Raw genomic sequence first — 26882 nt, forward strand, 5'->3', positions numbered from 1 at the left:
ATTGTGCTGGAATAGTTTGGGGGGCCTATAAGATTATAGGTTCATTTTTACACCACACGTGTAGCGGATGACACTAGCTGAAAAAGATATTCTTTAGAATAATACTGCTTAGTTTATTTATTTATTTATATACGCCACAATTTCACAACAATTAAGACAAAGAGAAGAACCGAGCGGGAAAGCGAAGTACTCACTCACTCTCATTCTTCTTCTTCTTCTTTACGTTTCGTAAGTTCCAATTTTCTGCTTTACTCTTCTCTCTCTCTCTCTCTCTCTACTCTCTCTCATTTAATTCATCTCTTCGTTTCCGATTTCTACTTGCAGTTTCGATCGATTTCAATACAGCTTCGATTACTTCAGGTATGATTTTGATTCATTGAAATGTTTTAAAAATAAACTTCATCTTCTGTGTGTAAATTTCCGTATACGATCTTATTACTTGGCGATGATTATATGTTTAGATTCAGACTTGTTGAAGTTTTAGTGTTCCTTGTTTTTGTTTCTATAAATTCCGACCTTCTCTTCGGTTTTAATGATGAAATGATAGATCAAACGGTTGATATTGAAATTTGTGTGTTTGATTTGTTGAATCGGTGTTGAGTTAATTGTGTAAATAGGTTTTTGAAGATTAAACATGATTTTTGAAGTAGTTTTAGTTAGTTTTGCTTTCTTTTTATATAAGAAGTTATAATTCTTGATTTTGTGAGTGGATTTTTAGTTATTGCACTTCTAGATCTGATAGATCTAGCTCTATTTGCAGAAATTGATGTTTCATTCATAGATCAATTGGCAAGGATTACTTATTTCTCACGTTGTTCTTTCATGTGTTTTTTTAACCTTCAACTTTGCCAAGCAGAATCAATTAGCAAAGTTTCAAAAAGAATAAGTAACATTTGGTGCAATTAGCAACTAGGGAGTAGGAAGGTGGTTACTGATCCCTTAAAAAGGTTTACCTAGTCGAAGCACTAAAGCTCACTAATCTAATAAAGACCCAAAATTGGGTTCTAGTGCTTTCATCTCTGCCCATTAAGCTTATTTTCTGTTCGAAAAACAATTAAAAGATCGAATGAAGCTTTCTTTGACATCTTTTTTTAAGTAAAATTCTTGTGCTAATGAAACCTTCCCTAGTAGAAGCTGGATTATGTTGACATGTTTTACTTTTCCTTGTTTCTTCTTTTCATTTTATATCTTGGTACTTAGAATTGTTTATATGCTAGTGACCACAGGATACAGTTTATGTTCAAGTGAATAGAGAAGGAACTGCATATTATTGAAATCTAATTTTTGTTGTTATTATTAACTTGCAGTAATGGATCAAAAGACTGAGACTCCAAACAATGGTTCAAACTCCAACCCACCATCGTATGCTCGTCCTCCTCTCAATGAAAGAATCCTTTCATCCATGTCACGAAGAGAAGTTGCAGCACACCCTTGGCATGATCTTGAGATTGGTATATCTCTTTAGGTTTTATTTCATTTCACATCTGATCAATTACCCATAAACTGAATTGATAAACTAACATATGTAATGTTAATTTAAATTTTTTTTACATTTTTTACTCAGGACCCGAAGCTCCGATTATTTTCAACTGTGTAAGGGCACTAAACTTTATGTATTGGAAAGAATTAATAGTAACTTCAGTAGTCATATATCGTAGAAAGCACAACTTTGCTATTGTAGCTTTTTAGTGATATATGATCCTACGAACCTGTTAATTGTTTCTCTCAACAAACATGCTTAGACGCAAACAGAGCTAATGGTATATGAATTTGAGCGAAAACCTCTGTAAATTATGCAGGTGGTGGAAATAGGAAGAGGGAGTAAGGTGAAATACGAACTGGACAAGAAAACTGGGCTTATCAAGGTAATACAGAATTCAATATTCTTATGAGTGCTCCCCTACTAGAGTTGTATATGTTCTGATGCTATAATTGAAAATATTTTGGCAGGTTGACCGCGTACTGTACTCCTCAGTCGTGTACCCCCACAACTATGGCTTTATCCCTCGTACTCTTTGTGACGACAATGACCCCTTGGATGTGCTAGTCATTATGCAGGTATTCTAATATAATCCAGATAAGTTTTTTCATCATTACTATATCGAGTCTTGAAATTTATGTGATGTTCTTTCCGTGATGTTTCGATAATTTTTAGGAACCAGTTCTTACTGGATCTTTTCTTCGGGCCAAAGCCATAGGAGTCATGCCTATGATTGATCAGGTATGTACAAATACCCACAAGTAAAAACATCTTGCGATCATTGAACATAATCTTACTTTGTTATAATACTGATGCATACAGGGTGAGAAAGACGATAAGATAATTGCAGTATCTGCAGATGATCCTGAATATCGCCATTTCAATGATATTAAGGAACTCCCACCTCATCGATTGGCTGAGATTCGCCGCTTCTTTGAAGATTGTATCCTTTCACTACTAAATTGATCGAAAAGATTCAACTAGTGAACACATTTTGTTTTGTATGTTCATATTTTTTTCCAGGAGCAGCTCAATATGTGTACATGCTTGTCGTTTTCTTAATAAATGCAATCAGACAAGAAGAATGAAAACAAAGAAGTTGCAGTGAATGATTTTCTACCAGCCTCTGCTGCCTATGAAGTTGTCGAACACTCCATGTAAGGACTCCTTATTATTCCTTTCTCTATGTACGTTCCATATTATAGTATTACATGTACGAATATATTTATATATATAGTCGAGTTGTTACATGTACGAATATATTTATATATATAGTCGAGTTTTTGGCCGAGTGACTTCTCTGTCACTCGGCTGGCCCAGCTAGAGTCACGGCCCTCAGGCACTTTGGACCCAGGCCCAAGGCCCGTACACAACGACCTACAAGATGGTTAAGGGGGTCATTGCTTGGCTTGGAAAGACCTAGTGAAGTTGAAAGTGTAGATCTTAGTATTGATTACTTCATGTTAAATCGATATTTTGTTTTGGTGTTTTGAAGGAATCTCTATGCAGAATACATAGTAGAAAATTTAAGGAGGTAATTGGCGACAGAAATCTCGAAGCTGCTCCAGAATTTACGGGTTTTCAACCACTTGAAGTTTACTTTCAGTAGTCAATGTGGACAACTTATATATCCTTCTAGTGATGAAGTATATGTTTCAATACTTGCTTATGTACTACTAATGATCATACGAATAGTCCTATAAATTCAATAGCTGCATTTTATCGTTTTTCATATATCCCAATCATCTTTTTTCAATCCCGGCGATTGTTATAATTTCTTCTAATTATTTTTTCATAAACTGTGTTTTCTCTGGCAAGTTGTACTTGTTTACCTTCCATCTCTCCATAATAACGAAGGAGGTTCTAAGAATAATAACGTGTATCAAACTTATGATGAAGCTAGATACCTAAATATTATGTTTCAAATTCGTCACCTTGTAAAAGCTTTGCCAGAGAACACTGAAAATATCAATTAAAAAAGCCAAAAAGGAGGGAGGAAAAGATGGAGGGAAGTGGTCGAAGTACATCCTAAGAAGACTCATTTCTTCCCCTTGCCCCTCTACATAAAGGAATATATTAAAACGCTCCGTCCCTTAAGATACCCTTACAATAACTACAACCCATCTATTTCTCTCCCTACCCACCTAGTAAAGGAATAAACCCCCTCATCCAGAGATGGGTTCATGGGTGTTTATCAACTGTGTAGTGAAGTCTTCAAAGATGACAGTGACGACAAAGAAGAACAAGAAACGAACTACAGTGAGCAGACGAAAATAACGTAGAGAAGAAAAAAGCCTTTTATGCTTTGACAGTTCATGTGGAAGTGTAAAACCATCTACTGGGCAATTACATAACCTTTGGCAATCTGGGCAATTACATAACCTTTGGCAATCTGGGCAATTACATAACCTTTGGCAATGATTTTACCGTTTTTCTCTTTTCCTGTACATTTGAGAAAGAGTAAAAATGACAACTTCAAAAACACATTGTTTTGTGCAGTTCCATTTTTGTTCTTTACACTTCACAAAAAGAAATAAGGCTTTGAATGCGAACTGAAATTGTTGATCATCTGTCTATCCATAGATAAGTTCATTATCTGATTTCAATATAAAAAGATAATCTGTTATTTCCTTCACTTCAAGCAGAAAGAAACCAAAATCGAAGAATGAAACAAAAAACTGTTTAACAATAAGAAAACTAAGCAAATAAATTCATATTATCTTCTACAATAGAATCTAATAGACTCCAGTCTTAAGTAAGGAAAAATAAAGAAAACACAAACATTCTGAATAAAAATTAACCCCAACTTCTGTAGAGAAACAACACAAAGTCTCTCACATTTCACCACCAAAAATACTCTGTCAAAACTTTGACCTAGTAAAAGAAACCAAGTACTTTACCACCAACATTCTTCCTCCTTGCCTCTTCATGATCCATGATCCCAGCTGATGTCGTGAGCACGATATAACCGAACTGCATAATTTCACATCAACCACAGTAAGGAAAAATGACTAATAGATCATCGATCACTTTAGGAAGAAACTATTATGAATCTATGATCTTCCCACTATTTTGTCGTTTTCCAACTTCACATTAACCACAGCAAGGAAAAATGACTAATAGATGATCACTTTGGGAAGAAATCATGAATCTATGATCTTCCCCCTGTTTTGTTGTTTTCCTATACGAAGATCTAATGGCGCACAAAACCAAGTGTATGAACATATGGTTCAATGGTACCATTCAATCAACTACATAAAAAATGATTGAATCAAGGGTCTCCCCTTGTGCATAGGCATTTTCAAGGATCTATGCAACAAGAAACTTTTTTTTTTCGTTTCATTTTGTTTCAATTGATTAAAACAAATCTTTGAAGTAAAAGAGTTGAAGAAGAAACTGACCTGTCTGGAGGGAAGCAACCTTGCAGTCCAAGGCTCAATCTCCTTGACACCAACATCAAAACGAGGACTGATGACACCACACTTGTTAAGCCTTCCGTTCAATTCCACGACAATCTTGCCAGACCTGTGATCGTCAACATATTCAAACTCACCAATGTAACCTGTATACAGACCAAATGCACAAAAATGAGATTATGTAGGTGATAAAGATTTAACGATGGACGAAAAATGAGAAGCCCAAAGAAAAAGTCCAAGTAAGAAGGCCAACCATGCTTCTGCATGACCATAAGGAACTTGATAATGACTTTGGAAGATGGTCTGATCATGACCTGTCTCTTCCCCCTCTTTTCAGCATTGTACATGCTTTTAAGTGCATCATTCAAAACACTCACTCTCACCATCCTTGCTGAACTTCACTGCTGCAACATAAACATAACATTTACAATGTTACACTCAAGTTCTTAACAGCTTAATAAGATGAATATTTACAGCTACAAAAGGTTACGTGGCCAACAAAGAACCAACTATTCAAGTTTCAATCATATATAATGAAATAATGATTAGCATCATCTGGGCTTCGAAAATATCAAATATTACTTGGATTGAGAAATTAAAACAATCAAGACCAACCACAAAGTTTGAACAGACCAGCCCTGCATCTAGAATATGAAGTCACCTATTGCAACTATACTCACAAAAATGCTAGTTTGCCCAAAAAGGTAGGTCGAAGCCAAACCGCCAAAACTCGAGAAGACGCCCAGATTTCGCCCTCTGTTTCACTCTCTCTCTCTGGTTGGGCAAAATCCCGCGGTCGACCTCAGATTTTGGGACACTATCACTGTAGACAATACTTACAATTGTTTCATGGCAAATGACATTACATTAGATTAGACGAGTGCCATAAATAACTCTTAATTAGATGTCTAGTCGTGTTTTTGTGCTAAATTCTACCCAAAGATACAACCCTAAACCCCACAAGGACAAAAGAAATGGGTGATATATTTGGCGTCACTGATATAATCTTCCATACGACTAATGGTTATTTCAGGGATATACCATATCAGATAGTAAGCTCATACCTATACCTAATATACAACCTTATAACAGTATCTACTGGTAATTAGGTATAAAGTTTTAATTTTTATGCGACCCATTATTGTTAAGATCATATATACAACCATGGATGCAATATCAGAGTTGATATGATTCCAACACTAGAAACCAGAAAATGAGAAGAAAAAAAAACTAACCAGTAAAAAATAGACAGAAAAAGATGATTCAATAATAGATCAATTGATTCGTATTTGATGAATAACTATGGAAGCTTAATTCAGGAATCGAAACCCTAATATTAAGGAAGATGAATGGGAATTATGAGCTTGTACCTTTGTTGCAGATACGTCTCGACTGCTCTTCTTTTCCGGACGGCGGAGAACGTATGAAAGCTAAGAATTAGGGTTTTGAAAACACATGTGGGTTTGCCCTACTTAGAGGGAGTGAGAGAATCGACCCAATTGACGAAAATACCCTTATTATTGGTTCCTTACTCTTGTTCCGGATATTACCCTCGGAAAATATTTGAATTAACTTTTTACCGTGAAAGTGAAATAGACAAGGGAAGTGTAGAAGGCGCCCCCGCAAGGGTCAAAAGGCATCCGCAAAGGTTGTCTAAGTGGTTGATTGTGTTGGCATGATTTCAGGTTCCATTCCCATAAGAGGTGGAATCCATGGTTATTGAATTTGGTCATTAAGAGTATAACTAATAAGTTTGTCGAGCTTTAGACCTATTTAATACGTTGTTAGGTTTTAGGCCTCTTGCATTCGTAGTTTAATTTCGACGGTTATCGTGCTTATCACATCTTGATGATGTATTAATGTCATATGATGACAAAATATTTGGGGCAAACATGTGAGGAAAAGAGTCCGCTTTTTAACATTGTTGCGGATGGTTTTGAATCTTTCACAAAAGAAAAATGCATAGGTGATGGGTGCAAGTGGTAAGATTGTGATAATCTCACATCGCTCGCTCACGAGAGTGTCCAGAGTCTGAGTCATAGGTGAACTCTCAAGCTTAGCAAGTGTCGAGACCCTTTGGGTGGACACCCGTAGAGTTTTCGCCAAGAACAAAACCCCGAACTTGTTGGATTACTGGACCTGAAGTGTCTAAAGCGAAAAAATTATCAGTGACTCCCAAAATGTGAAGCGCTACAAATACCATTCTAGAGTTTATATCTGGCCAAGATCAATAAAAAATGAGCACTTACTCACTAAACCGGGACTTGCTTGTGTTAGTTTTGATGAGTTGATCATCCTAAGTAAGGACGATCCTCTATGTACATTTAGTTGATGCAGCTTTAATCCCAATAAACAAACTAAAATATGCTTTTAGTCTTCCGTCCTAATAATAATTTCAAGATTGTCCTTGAAATCAAACAAGTGACCAACAACGGATTAAATCTGCACAAAAGTCCTCGCAAATAACTAGTAATTTAGTTAGTTGTGTATCTATTCCAAAACCTTGACGGTCACAAGTTATATATTTGGTGGGATTGGAATCATATGATTTATTAATGGGTTATTTCCCAAATGTGCCCCCAATTTTGTGAGCCCCCTACTTTAGCAAATATTCCCATATGGCCCCCTTTTTTCGTTATCTTTAATTTTCCGTTACTCTCACTCCTCCATCTCATTTCCTCTCTCTGCCAAGTACCTAACACGCCACATCATCATCTTCTCCGGCATGGGTCGTCGGCCGACCAAATTTTCGGCCAGCGACCTTCAAACTTTAAAAAAATTTCTCTTTTTCTTCCTCTCTCTCTCTTCCCCTCTCTTCTCACTCTAAAAAAAAAAAATTTGATTTCATCTCTCCTTTCTCTCTCTAAACTCTGGCGAAGGGAGTTTCCCTTCGCCGGAGGTCGGGCAGACCTTCTAGGTCTGCTCGAACAGACCTTAAAGGTTTGTTCCGGCAGACCTACCAGATCTGCCGAAACAGACCTTCATGGTATGTTCGAATAGACCATGAAGGTCTGCTCGAGCAGACCTTCTAGATCTGCCGGAACAGACCATGAAGGTCTGCCCGACCTCCGACGAAGGGAAACCCCCTTCGCCGGAGTTTAGAGAGAGAGGAGAGATGATTTTTTTTTTTTGGAGAGAGAGAGAGTGAGAAGAGAGGGGAAGAGAGTGAGAAGAGAGGGGAAGAGAGAGAGAGAGAGAGAGGAAGAAGAAGAAGAGAGATAGGAAGAAGAAGAGAGATAGGAAGAAGAAGAGAGAGAGGAAGAAGAAGAGAAATTTTTTGTTTTTTTTTTTTAAGTTTGAAAGTCGCCGGTCGGAAATTTGGCCGGTCGGCGACCCATGGCGGAGAAGATGATGATGTGGCGTGTTAGGTGACTTGGCAGAGAGAGGAAATGAGATGGAGGAGTGAGAGTAACGGAAAGTTAAAGATAAGGGAAAAAATGAAGCCATATGAGAATATTTGCTAAAGTAGGGGGTCTAGACAGGAAGCTGGTCACAAAGTTGGGGGTCATTTTAGAAATAACCCTTTATTAATTTGTGTTCAAATGGTAAAAATAAGCTAAAGCTAAGAATGGCTGGCCTTTCAAACTCCATAAGGTGACTTTAAGAATTTTTAAATGACCTCGAGGCTCAAAATGTCTTTGACAATGACAATTATATTACTTTTTTTTTGTTGAAGGACAATTATATTACTTATTCAAATTTATGATGTATTTACATATTATATATTCTGCGTCATGAAAGGAATGGCTATGTGAGTCTTGTGTAAAAAGGATCCAATTTATATCTCTATCTGCCTTCTCTCCCCATCCTTTTCTCTCCAAATGAAGCAATGGGAGAAGACGATGATGCGATGATGGATACCAATGACACGAAGATGTTTTATAGAATTGATCACAAAAAATTGTTTTAGATTTAGTAAAAAGTATTTCGCGAGAGAGAACGTTTATTTAGGATTTAGCACAAAGATGCAAGAACCAGATTGGTTATGATCTTATAACAAACAAAGTATTTGTTAAGGTTTGGCAGGAAGGTGAAGGTTTGCTTCAGAGCTCTCTTCACATGTTCCCACTCTTTTCTTTCTCATCTTATATCAATTAGGGTTGTTTTTTTTTTTGTTGAAACATCAATTAGGGTTGTTATCTCAACAAAAAAAAAAATTGGGGTTGTTATCTTCCCAATTTTGATGAACATATTGTTAGGTTTAATGATATCTTAAGAGTTTTGTGATCTGATTAGGTCTACGCGATTCATTACGTCTGTGTTTGAGGAGATGGCGTGACGAAGAAGATGAAATTCTAAATTCTGTTAGTTTGAAAAGTAAGATACCCCGAAAAAGACTGACATTTTTAGATCTGTTTTCTTTTCATTTTAAGATATGTTTTAATCTATTCATGTCAAACATCTGTTTTGATTGGTTTGTTTCGAAGTGAGTGTTCCCCGTGTCATGCTCATAATTACGAGAAAAAGAATGACTCGTTAGTCAGTTCATAATTTCGTCTCCTTTGTCCTTACGACACATTTGCTGAACCACAGAGACCTTTAACACATTTAGCTCGCTAATTTGAGTATTACCCAGGCACAGACACTAAGATATATAGGAAAAAAAATCTAGGTTTAGGTAGCACGAAGGAAAGCTCTTCAGCCAGGATGCAATCATAACTAGTTCTCTAGGAAATCACATCTCTACTGCACTAAAAACCAGGAAAAACTCCGATACATCGAGATGGAGACCTTTTCTTGCTTATTACCACCTTGGAAGGCACCTTTTTTCCATACACCGGTAGGGAAGCTTCTCCAAATGCATCGATCTGCTAGTTTTTGCCACATTGGACTAGTTTACGAGCTACCCACATTACATGATAACCATAATCAGACTTACACAAGAGTCGCAGGTAGAAGTTCGAGTATCTCTTGGCTTTAACTTATAACAAACAATGAAAAAATTCACATGGCCCAATTCATCGTTAGTAATCCAGCTGAGTGTATCTTAGTATATCATCATCTGATTAGCTAAGATAAACACGGAAACGTAAAGTTACTTGAATCACTTACAAAAATCTAATTTGTCATAATTTATTGCCTAACTTTGAGATCAGCATCTTCGTCGATTTAAAACTTAAAATAACATATGCTAGTTTTAGCACTGACTGAGAAAGAAAGAGGTTGCTTTAATGAAAATAACCAAGAACCTGGCCTCCGACGTTCTGTTTGATGGCTTCTTCGTGATCCAACACCCCATTGGGAGTACTAATCACGACATATCCCCACTGCACATGCCAAAAAAGAACAAGTTACTATAAATTTGAATAAGTTCGTCTCTGAAAACAAAGAAGTTTCAAGGTTACCACGAAAAATTGATGAAACTAATAGTTTCCAATTTCTAGCATTCTGCAGAAGATAAAAAGAATAACAACACGAAAACAAAAAATATACCTAGTCCAGCTTATATTCTCATTAGGTAAACAATGGCAAGTAAGTCATTTTTTGGACCAATAAGCTGTTTTTTTGTCCAGGCAGCTCTACCTCTCTACTTCATATTTTATGTTCTTATCATGAATCTTCTCTCTTTTCTCTCAAGCCCATATTTTCTGTTTTTACCATTTTATATATATTCAGACATCTCTCTTACTTCATAAAAATCTCAGCTTACTGGTTCTGACTGCTTAGTAGTACCATAAAAACACTATAAGAACACAATCTGAAGAGTACGAATTCGAGGGGGAAAAATAACAGAAGATATATGATATTGTAAAAGAACACAATGCAGGAACACTAAAGTAGTGAAGTACCAAATGAAATAAATAATCGCCAATAGAGAAAATGACAAATATTTCATGCATTGTGCAACAAAAAGAAAAGGCAGTTCATTGAAGTACTAGATGAGCAGAGGATATATACGAACCTGCCGTGTCGGAAGTGTACGCAATCTGTACTCTTCAATCTCCTTTGCCCTGATGTCCTGACGATACATGAGAACCCTGCAATCATTTATTCTGCCTTGCAGATCAACTGTTATCTTTCCCACCCGGTGCGGATCGAATACTTGGAAATTTTTTATATATCCTGGAGAGGAAGTTGACAAGTTCGTAGGATAAGTATGCATTAAGTGACTCTGGCATATGAATATCTTGAATTATAAGCTGCCACAAGACTATTGTTTTGGAATTAGGATCAACTCACAAGATTAAAGTTAAATTAAAAAATATCCATTAGCAAGCTGAGCCAAAATTCTGACATATAGTATGTTCATAATGCTGCAAGATGGACACAAAGGCATGAAAAGTGCTGCATATCAGTTGTGGCATCTAAGGAAGATTGTACTTTAGGCTTCAACCAACAATAATCTAACTAACAGAACTGCATGCTGGGGTACTCATTCACTATCAAGCGACGTATGAAGTCCTCAAAGAGAGAGGAAAATCGACCAAAATCAAACTATAAAAACTCTCATAGAAAATTAATGATGAACGTCAAAATTATAATCCTCCTTCAGTTATCATTAAAAACAAAAAAAAAGTGATCCTTCTGTGGGTGTGGTATAGGGCCTACCTTGCTCCCAGGTGGTCTTGACCCTCTATCACCCCAAAAGTTAGCTTAAGAGGTGAGGCTTTTCTTTCGCACTTGTAAAGTCACTGCCACCCCCTCCCACAACCAAGCTGGGACTAACTCTAGTCTAACACCTCATTCTAATGAACAATTGATACTATAGACCAACCAAATATATGATCCAAACACTGCCTAGCACTCTTCAACCATGAAATCCAAGTGTGCAACATATGAGTGTGAGATATGGGTCGTCTGGCCTCAAGGTTAGATACTTAGTTTTAATAAGGAATGAGGCAACAGTTTGCTTTCTTTCTCTGAACAAAAGTACAGTCGCATTATTCTTTCTTGGAACAAAAGTACAGTCGCATTGAAAAAAAGGAAGTAGATTAAAGCTTGAACTTATTTCCGTGACCGTGTGGTACCGGCGAAACATTTGAGGAGGCCAAAAAGTGAGGAACAAATAAACTTTCAAGCAAACAAATAGATTGGCATTTGGCAATTCAAATTCAGATTAAGTACTCCATAAACAATCAAATTTCACATTAACAGCAGATTTCAGAACTTGATAAGAGAAGATTAGTGACACAATATGCAGTTATTCTTTAGATTGATGCCTAAACGATCAGATGATCAAATAACTTCAACAATTATTTTAGACTTCCAGAAACCCAAAATTTGATAGGTTTCATTATTCACAAAGCATACACCAAAATCAGAAAATTAACATAATTTCCTCAACCCTAAACTTAGAACTGACACTAGAAGTTTAGATTTTATTAATTCATGACTTCAAAACTCAATTGAAGTAGTATTATGAACAAAAAGAAGAAGCTTGACGATTTTTGTCCTTGGGTTTTCTAGTATCAGAAAATAAAAGTAGAAATGAGGTTTTGGTTTTTAGGGTTTTGATTGAGCTTTACCTCGATCTTTCATAATCTTGAGAAATGAAGACATAACATGAGAGATAGGTTGTAAGTTAGCTGTTGCTTTTCCTCTCTTCTCTGCATTCACTATCGTTCTCAGTGCTTCATTCAATATTCTCCTCCCCATTTCTTCTTCTTCTTCTTCTCCTCCCCCTCTCTCACACACTTCTTTCTCTCTCTAGACAAGCACAAGACACAAGTCGGCCGAAACCTACTCTCCGGAGATGACAATGTTCGCAGTGTTTGTTTGGGCGCCTTCTCGTGCCCGAACTGAGCAGTCCAAAGTCCACCAACCAAACAGTCCAACGCCACCGTCGGATCACGAAGGCGGACTTTCTCGAGCACGCCCCTTCTCGACGGGTGAGTCTTGCAGTCAAGCTTCCTTCTACCTTTCCACTTGAGGGCCAATCTCAGTCCATGTTGCTCAAACCCAACACAAATTAGATTCAATGTGGATACCATGACACTTGCTTAGTGTGTGAGGTGCAAAGAGAGAATTCGAGTACGAGTAAAAGCGCCTATAGACGCTCCCATGACCAAATGTGGATACCATGACACTTGCTTAGTGTGTGAGGTGCAAAGAGAGAATTCGAGTACGAGTAAAAACGCCTATAGACGCTCCCATGACCAAATGTTTGTTCTCTCGTTTGATTCGTAATTATTGTTTCACTCAAAATTCATATTGTTCATTATTACAAATTCGAACAAGAAGAGCGTTGGTGGGTTGCCCATCATTTTTAGTTAGACCTATATGGAATCAATTAAGATTTGTACGATTAACTTCAGTTATACATTGCTTCTTCTATACTTTGAATGTTATTCTTCTTTATACGTTATTCTTCTTTATATTCATAAGATGCACATGTAAATTTCAACACATTGCTTATTCTATACTTTTATCCCAAGATACTACGATTACAACATGATATAACTGTAAAACATGTAACTAACTAAACTTTACGATAAATTTGAAATTGTTTACAACGTAAATATATTATAAACTAATAATATATCATTTTATATACGTCTTTTAATTATTTTACGCTAATTTATACTATAGGATTACTCAACTCAGTTTAAACGATTCATAAGGGTAATATCGATACAGAACTAAATCAAAAGTTTGGTTTGGTTCGGTTTAACTTTAGATTTGACATCCATTTGAGTAAGACGATTCAATAAAGTCACAGGAGTCAGACTCAGATAAGGAACAAAGTAAACACCTCTCGTCTAGGTACCAACCCGACTCAGATTATGGGTCCGGTTGGGCGGAAATATCCGCTTCTTGATAAAATATCTCTATCTAAAACCCCAAAAACCCCAGACTTCGTCGTCTCCTCCAAAGACCAAACCCTTTCCTCTCCGAAATTCTCAACCCCAAAATCAAAACCAGAAACCCTAGAAACTCCAAAAATCAGGTAAAAATGAGTTCGTACAACGGAAACATGAACTCCGATAGTCTTCTTCTTCAAAGCTTAATGGGTAGGTTACAAATCCGACCTCCATATCTCAACACAAACTCTTTTCTCTCTCAAAATTTAGAAGATTTTCTTCTTGATACAAACTCAATCAACGATGAAGATGAAGAAGATGATAGAGAAAAAACCCAATTAGCTAAAGAAGAATCAAAGCTTGAGAAAGATATTATTCGTATAATACTAAGTGGTGATATCGAAACCCTAAAACCTAATTCAGGTCAAGCTGTTACAGTTGGAGAGCATTATATTTGTGTTGGATTTCATCAAGAAACTGGTTCTGATTATCGTGTTTGGGAGTGGCATGGTCATATTATGTTATTTGATGAAGAAAATGGTTATACACCTGAGTATATTTATGGGAATTACTTTGAAAGATCTCAGGTGAAGGCTGGGTCGGCGGCGGCACCGTCGGTGGCTAAGGAAGAGAAGCAGGAAGAGGAAGAAGAAGAGGAAGAGAAAGAGGAGAAAGTTGGGAATTTGGGACTCAGAGAGTTGATTGATGGTGGGGATTCAATTACTGGAAGGATTCTTCATCGCAATATGAATGCTGGTTCTCCAAGGTAATAACTTTATCTTTTCATGATGATTTGTCTATCTTCTTCTCATTCTTGTACTAGGGTTTTATAAAAATTTATGGATTGACAGTATATATGCTTTCTTTCTGATTTTGTGATATGGGTCTTGGGCCTCTGAGTTCATTAGTTTTGAAGGAGTTTCGAACTTGAGTATGGTGTAGCCAATTTTATCAGTACCCAAGACCAAAGACCAAGATGGTGTTTGTTTCTTTGTTGCATTACGGCCATGTTTGGCATGCGGGAAAGGGATGTGATGACCATGAATTTCAATCCCCTAATGTGATTCCTACTAATATGAATATTGATTGGTTTGGTTCGAATACGATATGTGGAGATTGATTTTGTCGGTAGGTTATTCAATTGACGAATCCAAGTGAAAGAGAATAGCAACTCACCCGCTCCAGGGTTTTGGTTCCCCCTTGAGGGTGAAAAGTATTGGCCCTTGGAGTTCGATTCACGATGCGTTCTCATATACCAAACACTGTTATGAAATGTGATTCTCGGTTATCTCATGCCATTCCGATGCACCAAGCAAGGCCTTAATGATGGCTAAGAATGCATTTGGGTTTGATCTTCTCTTTTTTATGGAGATTTTGTTTGTTCATTTCCATCTAAGGAGAAAAGGAAGTACAATTTTTTGGTGAAGAAGTAGGAACATCGTAAAAGAATGATAAAAGACTAGTAAAGGGTAGCGCATAGGCTATGGTCTCGGTAAAGTGTAATATCTGCGGACCCTCTACGGATGACCAAAAACCTTACAATGTCAAATTCATCTTCTATACGTCTCCCAATTTAAAATGACCCCCTTATTGAAGGTTCCAATTCATTCTCTTGTTTCAATAGAAAAGTAAAGATAAACTCTTAAGCTTAAGGCTTTGAGAGTGCACTCTCTCGCCTTTAAGTGTAATGTCATTTTCCCATTCCGGGTAACCAGACTAGTATAAGGTATCAATTCCAAAGCTTTCTTCCCTAATTAGGAACTAATTTTTTCTTGCACGAGGCTCTTCAGCATGATAGCAGTAGATTGAATTGGAATTTATTCCATGAATCTTGAAGCCGTTCATTGTTGACTGTTGAGTCTAATCTCATTTGCTTGCTATGCTTAGTATCAATTATAACGTGTTAAGTTGACGAAATAGTGTAGTTGTGATTCCCCTTTCCGTTGTACAAACCCACTTTTCTTATATTAATTCAAAATTTTCAAAAAAAAAAAAAAAATTATAACGTGTTAAGTTAATATTCTAGACACCATATAGAGCTACGTTGGGTGCAAGAGTATGAAGCAAACTATATATTAACTTTGTGGTCTCACAAACTAGTTGGCTATGAAAAGAGAGAGAGCCCATAGATGTCATATTCTTAGTCATATGAGAACCACACTATAATTGTCTATTGTGGTTGACAGTTATTTTACCTTCATAACAGAGTGAAGTTTCTCTTCTTGGTTGGTGAATCCAACATCCGAATGAAAAATTGGCATCCTGAACCATTATTCTGTGATCACCTGTAGCCCTCTAAGGATGTTTTAACTTCAATTCTAACTATATTCTGTTCGTAGACTCACTTGCGGCCTTTCCACCATCTTCTTTTACTGCAAAAAGAAAGGAAGACATGTTGTTTAATGTGCGAGCTTTGGGCATAGTCTGATGTTGCTCCTCATCTGTTTTCTTCCTATGTAATTTGCAGGATTTGAGTGAGCTGTATGGTGGCAACCGGGTAGAGGTTGTGCGGAGCCTTCACTTGTTTCTTTCATCTCTGCTGGCATCCTTGTCAAAGAAGGCATCCTTGTCAAAGAAACAATCGATCGGCTTGTACTCTTTGGATCTCTATTTTGGTACAAATCAATGATGTTATAGTCAAACTTCAATTTTAAGTAGTCCCAAATTTCTTTGCCCATCAATAATCTAGCAGCTAGTATATGTTGAGATTGAAAAGAATATTTGCTTTGAAATCTTAGATGGATTTGTTTTGAAACTCTTAAAATCATCTCAGATGTTCTAATGGTTCCTTATATTGCTTCTTACTATAATCACAAAATAAAGAATGTATTAAAGGTGAATGTGAAACTATTTTGTTTTCTGATAGAAGCCCAAAAACGCTAACACGTGATTGACATAAAAACCACACGAAATCAGAAAATATTTTTGGTACTACATACATTAATAGGTAGTACTTTTATATCTTTATGAGTTATGAAAACTTCGAAGGAAGGTGGACTTCAAGCAATATTCTAATCCGGGCGCAGACTAAAACATCTCAAAGGGTTCTCTTGTACATTCAACATCTTCGATATAAAAAGAATTTTGAAGTTCTCAAAAAATCAACAATTATATTGCAAGCCACATTGACTGTGGCCAGCTTAGTGCTGACTGTAATTGTGTCTCATGAAGTGAATTTTGATTTCTTGAGTGAAAATCAGAGAACACAAAAAAGGGAAGATGTAAAGAGAGAGATGAAAATGAAATCAAACAGAAAATTTGCTAATTCAAATTGGCATCTTTATTTAAACTAGTCATTTTTGGCCAGGTAAGACTTTCTTCTTTCTAGTTTCTTATCCTCTTTTTAGCAATACTTGAAAGCCGTTGCATTACTCAATCAATGAACTAATGCTTAATTTAGATGGCTATGAACAAACAAATACAAAAAAACCCTAGTTATTACTTTACTACAAACCAAACCTAAAACCCTAGTTTTGTTATCTCCTCATTCTACTATTTAAGGATGATTGTGATTAACTTATTTCATTCATTTACCTTCTCTCTAACCCTTTCTCTCTCATCAAAGATGAAAAACAGAGTAGCACCTTAAACTACATAGCTCTTTAGAAATCCTCTGTTTTTCAAATAATTAGTGAAAAACTCTACCTACCCACAATTCTCTTCTCAGTTCTGCAACTTGGGTAACTCACCAAATGATCAATCTCCTTCATTTCTTCTTCCCAAATTTCTTTCCATTTTCCTTACAATATTATAAACGTTTGATTTTGTTTCATTAACAATGCAGGTAATAACGACGTTAAAATGCTGAATTCTGATGTCACTTATGTGTAAGTTTAGTCACTGAGAATCATTGATTATTGATTTTGAATTGAGAAATGCAGAAAGTATTATTTTTTTCTTCGGATTCATTTTCTCTTTTTCTCTCTCCAAAAGTAACAGAGTAGGAGTTTGCTGGAGAAATTTCTTTAGAGATTCACAAGTGACTAATGATCAACACTTGGGAAGATTTTCTCCTTTATCGACCGTTGAGATTCCTCATTTATCCCTTAATTGTCTCCATCCAGGTTTATGAATCTTCAATTGTTCTTTATAATTTAATGATCTGATATATATATTTCATAAATTGTTTTACTTGACATAATACCATCGTTGCCTTGAAAATTTCCGCTTCGACTCTCTCATGTGAGAAGGCTGTATGTACAACTGGACGTATGAATACTGACAAATGCTTTCTGTTAATATATATAAATGAATTTACGTGTTAAGTGGGTCTATATATAATATTACCCGACAACGCATACATATAAAATTTCTCTTGCTTAAACTACTCTTATTTATAAAAAAAGATTTGGTTGCAGTTTTGTTCTATGCTTCTTCAACTAGTACTACGTCACCTATGGTACAAAACAATTTTTCGGAGTCGCAGTTGCCTCACAGGGGAGTTTCAATAGACAATAGTCAACTAGTAAGTATAATGATTTGATCTCTTCTTCACACGACGAAGTTAATTTACTAAAAGAATTACCTTTTGAGGCTGATTAAATGTTCACAAATTAATGAGGTACTAAATAGAAATGTATATGCTAGACTCAACGATTGATGATTTGTAAAATTCTAAACGAAAAATAGGCGAGCGAACAAGATGTCCTCAGCTCAAAGAATAGCACACTGAGCTAACAGAATGAGGGCCTATTAGTCTCTCTATTTCCATGAATTTTTTAAGTTACATGAAAATATATCTATTTTTGTAGTAATTATGTATTGGTTTCATGAGCAGAATGAGAGAAAACGTAAGGATAGAGAAGATGATCGGTCAACAAGGAGTTGCAACGAATATTCAAGTCTTGAACAATCGAAGAAAAAGAAAGCTGCCATTACCGTAGAAGATAGTAGAAGTCCTTCAAATTACCAACATTTGCGCAAACTACTCCAACGCCCTTTCAGAACCAAACCTCAAAAAGTATTAGCTAATTGGTCATACGATCACTTAAAAGTCATTCAGTGTTTAAACATTTTAATCTCAAACGTTAACATCCTCAACGACTTAGATTCAAAATTGAGGTGTTTCTCAAACTAGACACGAAGCTGAGCTCTAAACAAAATGAACTTTTGTTTGTGTCACGGTAGGTTCACTTGGTTGCGGTGGGCCAAGTATGACCTACAACGCCCCGTTAAAACCACCACATGAAACAACATAGTCCTTTCGTAAAGTCCCACACTGATGACTGACTCACCACGGTTGGGAGGGTCATGTCAGACGTTTGGTATAAGACGTAGATTCAGACACAATAGAGTTACTGATATATTTCTGTATCATAATAATCTGCAGGTACAAGTGAAGAGGAGCCAAAAGATAGGAGACAAAATTACAGAACTTCAGAAAATGATTTCTCCTTATGGGAAGGTAATGAATTAAAATATAATTAAACACTAATCTTATGTTAATTAATTGTAGTTAAATTGTTTTATTTTATTTTATGAACAGACAGATACTTCATCAGTGTTGAAAGAAACAGCTTCATACATTAAATTACTCCATGACCAGATTCATATGCTTAGTAATCCTTACTTTAGATCTCCTAATCTTCATCTTCTTCAACCTCCCCAGGTATATTAATTAACATTCTAGACTTAGTGGATTCGTCGATAATCTCGAAAACAATGTAAACATAATTATAAGATTCTAAGGTAAAAAATGGTTGTTTTCATATGTACTCAGGGTGGTGGAGAAAGGAAGAATGATCTAAAGAGTAAAGGGCTTTGTTTGGTACGTATCGACCGCTTTCACTCATAAAATCATCAAAGAAGATAGCTGATAAACATCAATAATGGAAGCTTCAATGGAGAGAGAGAGAGAGAGAGAGAGAGAAATAGTACATTAATATAAGTTAGTAGTTTCTTAAATGAGATTGCTATTTCTAAATATGAAGATTCTTCTTTTATAAACATAACTCTAAATGTCATGTACCTAATCTCCTTGCTTGTTAAGCTACCCATTATTTTATACAGTTGTTTAACACTAAACCAAGTTTAACAACGAAACCCTTATGTTTTAGATAACAAGAGTTTGTAGAATTGAATCTCTTCCGTAAACTCTAACATTTTCGTCTTGGACTATTTTATCGAAACTACTATAGACACGTTTCGACTGTATGACAAACCAAGTATCATATTCTGTCTCGTTTGACTCTGACTTGTTTTTTGAGTATGTTTTCTAAGAATTTGACTAGCTCAAAAATAAATTTCATTCTTGGCCACCTAAGATTATTCTACCGCGAATATCAGTAGATAGAATACGTGCATCTTCATGAAACTTACATTCTGCAAAAGTTTACATCTTTTCTACAATGAGATGTTACATTTCGCCACGGTTTTAGAATGCAGTATGAGTTGATAAACCGACCGCATTTTCCATATACAACATTCAAACTTGTTGGTTCCTTTGACATTTCAATCAGTTGACAGAAGCAAAAGGGATTCTGTTTGGTGATGACTCCATAAGACATGGCTGGTTCTTCCCACCTTCAGTTTTCTCTCCTTTTGTTCTGTTTAATGACTTCATCTTTCCCATTAGAACTTCAAACTCTGGTGTTCTCAGTTCTTCAATGGAGCTTAAGGTAGGAACAACGATTTCCCGTTTCTTAGGCGTTTTACTTGAAGGATTATCAACCTGCTCATCAACCCAATAGTGAGTGTGCTAGTGCGAGAAAAAAATGGTTTCGTACTATTTATTTTAACGATAAGGAAAAAAAACAAACAAGATAGTTAAACGGGTCATTTTTTTAAATGAAGCTTGGAATCGTATTTTTATGAGGAAGATGAAGAAATGAAGAGTTTGACTTACAGAGTAGTCTCTGGTGAGGCATTGATCCGTACGATTTCTGATATCTGCTACTTTTTCGCGGTGATTGTCTTGTAATAGAGCGAGCTGATCTATCGAAAATGTTAAAACAGAGTCTAGTTCCTTCTTTACTTCATGATCCATTTTGAGTGAATCTGCATGGACAAGTTCTTTACTATATCAGAACTGTCCCAACCACACACACACACACACAAACACGTATATATATGCTTCGTAGTTGACTTACTTTTAATAGATGCATGGAGATCAGAGGCCTCCATGTGAAATTCGGCATCCATGGTTGAGGATACAGAGACGAATTCTTCAAGTGCAGTCTGATTTACATTCAACTTTTCCCTGTTTCAAAAAAAATATGAAATGAAATCCCCCAAAACAAAGAAACAGAAGAGACTGAAGAAGAGTTCGGTAAAAACTGAAGAACTTACACTACAGTAGATTCAATTGCTGCAATACTACTCTTATTGAGACCATTTATGCTAGACTGGGTTTTATTCCACTGCTGTTTTGAATAACCCACTTTGTTTGAACTGCATAGAAAAAACAAGTATCCGTTTATTATACGTATTAGATCTTAATTTTGGTTTCCACCACACCTCATATAGTAGAGTAAAATCTAAACACTCACCACTCATCAAGAATGTTATCTATAGTAGCTTTGTTTTGAGCTGCTGAGATCGAGTCTTCTATGAAATTAGTTCCTATAGTTTCCACATAACTATTCCAATTGTCTTTAGCATCTTCTGAAATTTGCTGCATGCCGAAGATCTCCGTTTGCAACTTTTTACTCACATCAACATTTTCCTCATCAAAGTTCTTGAGGGTCTCCGAAACCTGCCATAGGATATAAATGAAACCTATTAGCATCAACTTTGGTGTTAGTTGATAAACGAATATTGCTTTAACAAGTTAAATTGAAGAGAACGGACAATAGCTGATTTCTTCGATGTCAATGTTCCTAATATTGCAGCGATCTTTTCAAGAGCAAGTTTATCCTCTCTGGTGGACTCTTCCTACATAGGAAAACCAGATATAATCAGTCATTCATGTTTTCATTAATGTAAATCATGTTTGAGTGAGAAAAGCTTTTACCTGAAATGTCTTCCCAAAAGTGGCTAATTGGCGAGATTTTTCTGCTTGGTTTTCATCAAGAGATTTCATAACTTTCAAGGAACGACAGTGAAGGTCATCAAAGAAATCAGTAGTAGCTCTAGATATCACTTGCGCGGAAACCAAACTCCTTCGAAGTCCCTTTAATTGAACAAAAAAGAAAAACTTCAGTCTGACGCATTGCAAATCATAGCTATGGTAGAAGTAATAGCAATGGAGGAAACTGAGCAATCACTAAACAAAGTCTAACCAAGATAGAGATTCAAGAGCTCAATATTCGTAGAGATTCAAGAGCTCAATATTCATAGTAAAACCCACCTCCTCTTGTTGTCGAGAAGAGAAAGTTAATAGCTCTTTTTGTTCATCAATATAACTGTTGATAGTTTGAATAACCTCTTCAGACTCCAAAACGGCAGTTGATAGGAACTGGAAAATAGGTTAACGAATGATCAGCAAGCCAGAAAATGATGCATTCTATAAAACCCCAAAAAGTAAATCATGTTTTTACATTTTCTATGGCCATTGTTTGAGCTGAAACTTGTGATTCAATTTCTTTCAAATTTGAGGAACCAGTCCTTTGTAGAGTTTGAGCAAGCTCCTTCATGGATATGACACCTGAAGAATAGGTGCCTTTCATTTTCTCAATTCTTGATTCCATCACCTTGTTTGCCTGTAAGCAATATGACATCACATAAATATGATATATTTAATCTAATGTCATTGTTATTACTGTTAAAGGGTTTTATCTCTTACATCACATTTACTAGCAATGAATGAGCTGACATGTTCTTCCATACATCTTAGTTGTTGCTGCTGTTGGGAAACTGACCCCAGGATTGTCTTGTGTAAACCTTTTAAGCTTTGATCAAGCTGAGACCCAAAAGACAAAACTAATCCATGGTTTGCTGTTTCCATCATATTTTTACGCTCTGTACAACATAGTACTTTCAGTTGACGAAGTAAAAGAAAATCCTATATTGGATTAGTTAATCTAATTTTCAATTGGTGAAATAACTAAAGAAATTCCTAATACCTATTTCGGAACAGAGAGCCGTTATATCCTCTGATGCATATTGTAAATTGGCTTGCAACTCCTTTGCCCGTTCAATTATCGAGTTTTCTGTTTCATATATGTTCGGAGTCAGAACCTTACCGAACAAAAAACGTGGTAATCTTACTTTGCTTCACTTACCGGACTGTAGTAAATTAGAAATGATGAATTCTTTATCCTTCAACTTTGATATGGCCATCTTGTGGTTCTCTTGAAGCTCTTGCAAGGTTTTGTTAGTATTTTCCAAATTTATCTGAAAAGATGACAACCTCTAAGTTGATAATAAATGCAAGACTAGACCGAAAATTGTGATTCCCAAGTCGAAATACTAACCTTGCACTTCTTAAGTTCACCTTCAAGATCCAGTTTATCTTCTTGCTCAGAAAGGTAAAGCTCTTGAAATTTATCAGCTTGCTGTAATAACCTCAATTTAGTTAGGGAAGATAGTTTAAAGTTATTAGAAAAAGCAAGATAAATGTCAATTCTTACTTTCCCCTTTAGATCAAGATCAAGCTCCAACTGTTCTATCTTCTCAATCATTGCCTACAAGATAGATCATTTATCACTGAATAAGTTAGAAACCAATCAAGCGGAAACATGACCTCTTACCCACCCAATTGACATAAAAGAAACGAAAAAGAAAAAGTGTGCTAGAAAAACCTTCTTCTCAGCTTCATCTTGGACAAATCTTTCATGTGGAATATAAACACCATTCTTTTCCCTCGCCGCTTTCACATCTGTTATGAGTTTATTGGTATGGAATGTATGAGCTTTTTTAGGTTTTTCAATCAAAAATAGTAGAGCAAGACGGTTGTATAAGCAAACCTTGTTTAATTCTTTCAATTTCCGAGTACAAGTCCTTGAGAAGTACAGCTTTCGAAATTTTTTGGTTAACCTGAAAAAATATATTGAGAACCTTCAGCTAAAATATGCATTATATAATTCATGGTCATATAAAGAAAACGAGTATCACAGAACACACCTCTGGTTTATTTTTTATATTTTTAGCACGGTATGCATAATCAAGCGTACTCAAGGTTTCGTCCAAACAATAAACAGTTGGAGAAATTGTTGCAATGATACATGTTTTTGTTTTACCACCCAATGAGTCTCTTAACAATCTGGTCAACTTACTATCCCTGCATAAATCGCCAATATAGAAACGCATTACGGCAACTAAAAGAACTAAACGAACTAAGATAGCTTCAATGAAGATGTTACTTGGACAAACCTGTAAGGTATATGACCAGAATGTTCAACAAGTGCATTGATGCAGCGACCAAGGGTAAGCAAGCTCTTGTTGATCTCCCCTGCTTCCCTTGCTCGGGCCTACAATAACATTGACGAAAGATACGCAATTAAGAATTACCACGACATACAAACTGAGAGAATATAACTTGAAAAGAACTTACATGAATATGCGGAGTTTTTGGTTGATATTTTAACATACCTCTCTTGCACCTGTCCGACATATATTTTCTGAGCCTGCCAAGTCGACAAGATTAAGTTTTCCACATTTTATAAGCTCCTCTTCTCCCATTGTTGCTTCTTTAACGTGGATGGTAATAGAAAACACAGAATGAGACCGGCTGCAACAGAAAGAAACTTCTTAAGCTTGTTCATAACGACTTCAAGATTGTACAAATATATATGTTTAACTTAGTTAAACCTGCTGCGCTTGTTTAATAAAGTATCGACTGTGCGTCTTCTGGCTGATCCCCGTTCCAAGAGGCTATAAATCTCATTTGCACTGTAGACAACTTCTTCTTCAAGACCTCTTACAAGGACACCACCTTTTCCGTCCTCCATCAAAGATATTGGTCTTTTCTGTTTATCATCCATAGTCTTGGAAGAGTCTTCTGGAGCTAACAAATCTGTTATTTCTTCATTATATAGTTCCAAAAAGGTTACTTTCATACTATAGTCCGCCTTTTGTGCTTCTAGTGTTTCAAATATTTGTCGTACTGCTCTTGGAATGACACCAGCTTCAACAGGAAGGTCTCCTGTCTATAATAAATAGTAAGTGTGAGTATGAGACTAAAAAAATCAAGCAAGCATGTTAATGTTATACGTCAAGTTCACATTATAACAAAGAATTTGTGATTTATACCTTTGTTCTCATGCCTCCTTCCATTGTATATGTCTTACCCGTGCCCGTTTGCCCATAAGCAAAAACTGTGCAATTGAAACCCTCAAGAACTTCATCGACAATCGGTGAAATAGCATGTTCGTATATTGACCGTTGCTGTGCTTTCGGACCAAAAACCTAAAAAACAAATCATGAACATGTAAAATCACATACTTCATATCCAAAAACTGAATAATGAGTCAACATATAGTCATTGAATAAAGGATTGCGCATTTGTGTTTACCTTATCAAAGTTGAATACTCTATCTACTTGCTTGTTAGCTATACTTTGCAAAATAGTGACTTCTTTTCTCTGCTCATTACATGAGATGACCTTTGGGACGTTAAGTCTTTGCTCCTCATCACTTAACGGCCTGGTAGATATTGCAGAAAAAACGTTAAAGCACTTAAGTTAATACTCCATTTAACATTCACCACTTCTCCCAAGTCCTAATTGTTATACTGCGACTCATTTTGAGTTTTCCTCTTCATAATCCAGACATGGCTGGACTCTTGTACACGTAGACAGGAAATCATGGTGTTTGTTTTGGTATGTTAGGGCATAAAATCTACATGGATCACAGCCAAATTCACATAGCGTTGTCTCAAAATTAAGTTCTGCACTAGAAATAGAATTTTGTATAAAATTACTCATAGGTGTCACTGTAAAAGACTCAAGAACTGATATCGAAACATCTCTCTAAACCTTGGTTGGAGTACCCCTATACTTAATAATCATAAACCTCACTGAAAAAGTATTTGGGTACTCAAAATTTTGCTTCACAAAAATTGGGCTTTCTTAATTATTGCAGTTTTCATGTAAGTTACAAGATTAGGTTTTTCATAAAGAAAAATCATAATTTTACCTGCATCTTAGTAGAACTTGAACATTAACCTCTCGATCTCTGTCCAGTCGATTTGTATTCGCATCCAGCGATCTTGGATCGGTTCTTCGTCTTTCAGGACGAGGCGTTAAAAAGGGAGAAGGAGATGGTACTACTCCTACTCCAACTTTTCTTTGATGATCAGGTGTAAAATGCATTTTTGCTACTTCTTTTGAAATCTAAAAGAAAGAAGGAATTTCATCCAAGTAAATAAAAGGTCAAGATCAATTATCAGTAAGGTATTTTAAAACCTAAATCTGAAAACACTTTTAAGATAATATAAAGTGAGAATTTATGAAAAAAAAGTAGGGTTTCTTTCAGATTCTCTTACCGAATTTTAGGGTTTTAGAACCTTGAAAGAGATGGATTGGTTTCTGATGAATCTTGAAAATTGTAGCTTTTTCTTGTAAGAAATCTCTAAGTCCTTGATTTGGATCTTTCTTTTAGGGCTTTTCCTTTTGCAACTCCCACTGATTGAACAGGAAATAAGATTTTTTGAAATCTGAGAGACACTCTAACGACTATATTTGATGCTTTTGTAGAAGCTGGTTAAAAGACAAGATTAATTTTGAATATTGACTTCCGTTTCAGAAAAAGAAAGTAAAGCGAGCCATTTTGAATTCAAAATAGACGGTCTGGATTCAAAGTCAGGATATCGGAAATGAATTCATTTTAAATGAGGTTAATTTTACGTTTTGGCCCTCAATTGTGATCAACTAGTCATTTTGGGCCCATTTTTGTCTTAGCTACTTTTTTTTGGCATCCATAAGCAAGTTCTACTTTTTATTCTGTATAAATTTGTTCTATTTTGTTAGGAATTTAAGAGTTACTCCCTCTCCTCTAACGTGAAACTAGAGACACCCCTAACCAGGAAAAACCGCCTTACTTGCACATACATATTGACATGATCGTTGTAAATTCGGTGGAAAGAAGATCATTGTAGATTCAATAGAAAATAAATACCACCCGTTTCAATCCAAATACTCTGGCTTGAAGCAAATGGAGAAGATACGTGCATGGTGAAAATATATGGGACTGGCGGAGTTTCTTCTTCTTTTAGGTAGTGAAAGTATATGGGACTGGTCGGGTTTCTTCTTCGTTTGGGAGTTAAAGTATATGGGACTGGCCGGGTTTCTTCTTCGTGTGGGAGCAAAAATATATGGGACCGGTCAGGTTTCTTCTATGTTTGGGAGTTCTAGAGCGATTGTTTGAG

The 26882-nt window shown here is 36.0% G+C and overlaps 6 protein-coding genes across 11 annotated transcripts; 3 read left to right on the forward strand and 3 right to left on the reverse strand.

Moving 5' to 3' along the window:
• The first annotated feature begins 75 nt into the window (after positions 1–75).
• Positions 76–3236, forward strand: LOC147564633 (soluble inorganic pyrophosphatase 4-like). 2 transcript variants are annotated; one of them, XM_086648497.1, is made up of 10 exons: positions 76–228; positions 325–360; positions 1308–1451; positions 1565–1593; positions 1800–1865; positions 1951–2058; positions 2156–2221; positions 2303–2423; positions 2556–2637; positions 2976–3236. In XM_086648497.1, the coding sequence occupies exons 3-10, from the start codon at positions 1310–1312 to the stop codon at positions 3016–3018; spliced, it is 657 nt and encodes a 218-aa protein (XP_086504623.1). In that variant the 5' UTR covers positions 76–228; positions 325–360; positions 1308–1309; the 3' UTR covers positions 3019–3236. The 2 variants fall into 2 exon arrangements, with proteins under 2 accessions (XP_086504623.1, XP_086504631.1); XM_086648505.1 differs by lacking the exon at positions 76–228 and having other exon boundaries at positions 230–360.
• Positions 3237–4148: 912 nt separating this feature from the next.
• On the reverse strand, positions 4149–6430 carry LOC147564634 (small ribosomal subunit protein uS8). 2 transcript variants are annotated; one of them, XM_086648283.1, is made up of 4 exons: positions 6267–6430; positions 5150–5300; positions 4882–5042; positions 4149–4453 (listed from the first exon to the last, which is right to left on the reverse strand). In XM_086648283.1, exons 2-4 carry the CDS (start codon positions 5280–5282, stop codon positions 4355–4357), a joined length of 393 nt encoding a protein of 130 aa, XP_086504409.1. In that variant the 5' UTR covers positions 5283–5300; positions 6267–6430; the 3' UTR covers positions 4149–4354. The 2 variants fall into 2 exon arrangements, with proteins under 2 accessions (XP_086504409.1, XP_086504417.1); XM_086648291.1 differs by having other exon boundaries at positions 5150–5297; positions 6267–6412.
• Positions 6431–9791: 3361 nt separating this feature from the next.
• LOC147564635 (small ribosomal subunit protein uS8my-like) lies at positions 9792–12802 on the reverse strand. 2 transcript variants are annotated; one of them, XM_086648305.1, is made up of 4 exons: positions 12621–12802; positions 12363–12576; positions 10799–10959; positions 9792–10163 (listed from the first exon to the last, which is right to left on the reverse strand). In XM_086648305.1, the coding sequence occupies exons 2-4, from the start codon at positions 12490–12492 to the stop codon at positions 10065–10067; spliced, it is 390 nt and encodes a 129-aa protein (XP_086504431.1). In that variant the 5' UTR covers positions 12493–12576; positions 12621–12802; the 3' UTR covers positions 9792–10064. The 2 variants fall into 2 exon arrangements, with proteins under 2 accessions (XP_086504431.1, XP_086504425.1); XM_086648299.1 differs by having other exon boundaries at positions 12363–12797.
• Positions 12803–13621: 819 nt separating this feature from the next.
• Positions 13622–16401, forward strand: LOC147564636 (uncharacterized). 2 transcript variants are annotated; one of them, XM_086648546.1, is made up of 2 exons: positions 13622–14403; positions 16105–16401. In XM_086648546.1, exons 1-2 carry the CDS (start codon positions 13790–13792, stop codon positions 16109–16111), a joined length of 621 nt encoding a protein of 206 aa, XP_086504672.1. In that variant the 5' UTR covers positions 13622–13789; the 3' UTR covers positions 16112–16401. The 2 variants fall into 2 exon arrangements, 1 of the variants encoding a protein (XP_086504672.1); XR_015227780.1 differs by having other exon boundaries at positions 13694–14829; positions 15071–16401.
• A 547-nt stretch (positions 16402–16948) lies between these two features.
• On the forward strand, positions 16949–19604 carry LOC147564637 (uncharacterized). Of its 2 annotated transcripts, none has more exons than XM_086648534.1 (8): positions 16949–17317; positions 17422–17464; positions 17577–17701; positions 17996–18102; positions 18415–18597; positions 18967–19041; positions 19123–19245; positions 19357–19604. In XM_086648534.1, exons 2-8 carry the CDS (start codon positions 17439–17441, stop codon positions 19429–19431), a joined length of 714 nt encoding a protein of 237 aa, XP_086504660.1. In that variant the 5' UTR covers positions 16949–17317; positions 17422–17438; the 3' UTR covers positions 19432–19604. The 2 variants fall into 2 exon arrangements, with proteins under 2 accessions (XP_086504660.1, XP_086504652.1); XM_086648526.1 differs by having other exon boundaries at positions 17188–17317; positions 17571–17701.
• Positions 19605–19922: 318 nt separating this feature from the next.
• On the reverse strand, positions 19923–26318 carry LOC147564638 (kinesin-like protein KIN-5B). The gene is made up of 24 exons (XM_086648516.1): positions 26001–26318; positions 25652–25848; positions 25030–25159; positions 24768–24923; positions 24327–24664; positions 24108–24246; positions 23889–23986; positions 23640–23796; positions 23483–23552; positions 23318–23394; positions 23147–23200; positions 22991–23071; positions 22799–22910; positions 22640–22726; positions 22360–22535; positions 22115–22276; positions 21925–22032; positions 21589–21747; positions 21426–21509; positions 21125–21330; positions 20925–21026; positions 20726–20835; positions 20482–20633; positions 19923–20307 (listed from the first exon to the last, which is right to left on the reverse strand). The coding sequence occupies exons 2-24, from the start codon at positions 25825–25827 to the stop codon at positions 20092–20094; spliced, it is 3150 nt and encodes a 1049-aa protein (XP_086504642.1). The 5' UTR covers positions 25828–25848; positions 26001–26318; the 3' UTR covers positions 19923–20091.
• Positions 26319–26882: the final 564 nt, after the last annotated feature.

This window comes from Eschscholzia californica, unplaced genomic scaffold, assembly GCF_041429995.1.
Source record: "Eschscholzia californica isolate CP2 unplaced genomic scaffold, dmEscCali1.0.p SCAF_1, whole genome shotgun sequence".
Taxonomy (NCBI): domain Eukaryota; kingdom Viridiplantae; phylum Streptophyta; class Magnoliopsida; order Ranunculales; family Papaveraceae; genus Eschscholzia; species Eschscholzia californica.

Bases quoted from the DNA above. Each gene is read 5' to 3' on its own strand.
- LOC147564636 (XM_086648546.1), top strand. From the start codon at position 13,790: ATGAGTTCGTACAACGGAAACATGAACTCCGATAGTCTTCTTCTTCAA.
- LOC147564634 (XM_086648283.1), bottom strand. From the start codon at position 5,282: ATGGTGAGAGTGAGTGTTTTGAATGATGCACTTAAAAGCATGTACAAT. The intron at 5,043-5,149 runs GTTGGCCTTCTT...GTCTGTATACAG, and splicing joins TATGGTCATGCAGAAGCATG to GTTACATTGGTGAGTTTGAA. The intron at 4,454-4,881 runs GTCAGTTTCTTC...GAAATTATGCAG, and splicing joins GGTTGCTTCCCTCCAGACAG to TTCGGTTATATCGTGCTCAC.
- LOC147564633 (XM_086648497.1), top strand. From the start codon at position 1,310: ATGGATCAAAAGACTGAGACTCCAAACAATGGTTCAAACTCCAACCCA. The intron at 1,866-1,950 runs GTAATACAGAAT...ATATTTTGGCAG, and splicing joins AGAAAACTGGGCTTATCAAG to GTTGACCGCGTACTGTACTC. The intron at 2,638-2,975 runs GTAAGGACTCCT...GGTGTTTTGAAG, and splicing joins GAAGTTGTCGAACACTCCAT to GAATCTCTATGCAGAATACA.
- LOC147564635 (XM_086648305.1), bottom strand. From the start codon at position 12,492: ATGGGGAGGAGAATATTGAATGAAGCACTGAGAACGATAGTGAATGCA. The intron at 10,960-12,362 runs GTAAAGCTCAAT...CTTCCTCTCCAG, and splicing joins CAAGATTATGAAAGATCGAG to GATATATAAAAAATTTCCAA. The intron at 10,164-10,798 runs GTTCGTATATAT...TGGCATGTGCAG, and splicing joins GTACACTTCCGACACGGCAG to TGGGGATATGTCGTGATTAG.
- LOC147564638 (XM_086648516.1), bottom strand. From the start codon at position 25,827: ATGCATTTTACACCTGATCATCAAAGAAAAGTTGGAGTAGGAGTAGTA. The intron at 24,924-25,029 runs GTAAACACAAAT...TTTGTTTTTTAG, and splicing joins GAGTATTCAACTTTGATAAG to GTTTTTGGTCCGAAAGCACA. The intron at 22,277-22,359 runs GTAAGAGATAAA...TATTGCTTACAG, and splicing joins TCATTGCTAGTAAATGTGAT to GCAAACAAGGTGATGGAATC.
- LOC147564637 (XM_086648526.1), top strand. From the start codon at position 17,439: ATGCTGAATTCTGATGTCACTTATGT. The intron at 17,465-17,570 runs GTAAGTTTAGTC...TCTCTCCAAAAG, and splicing joins AATTCTGATGTCACTTATGT to TAACAGAGTAGGAGTTTGCT. The intron at 19,042-19,122 runs GTAATGAATTAA...TTTTATGAACAG, and splicing joins TGATTTCTCCTTATGGGAAG to ACAGATACTTCATCAGTGTT.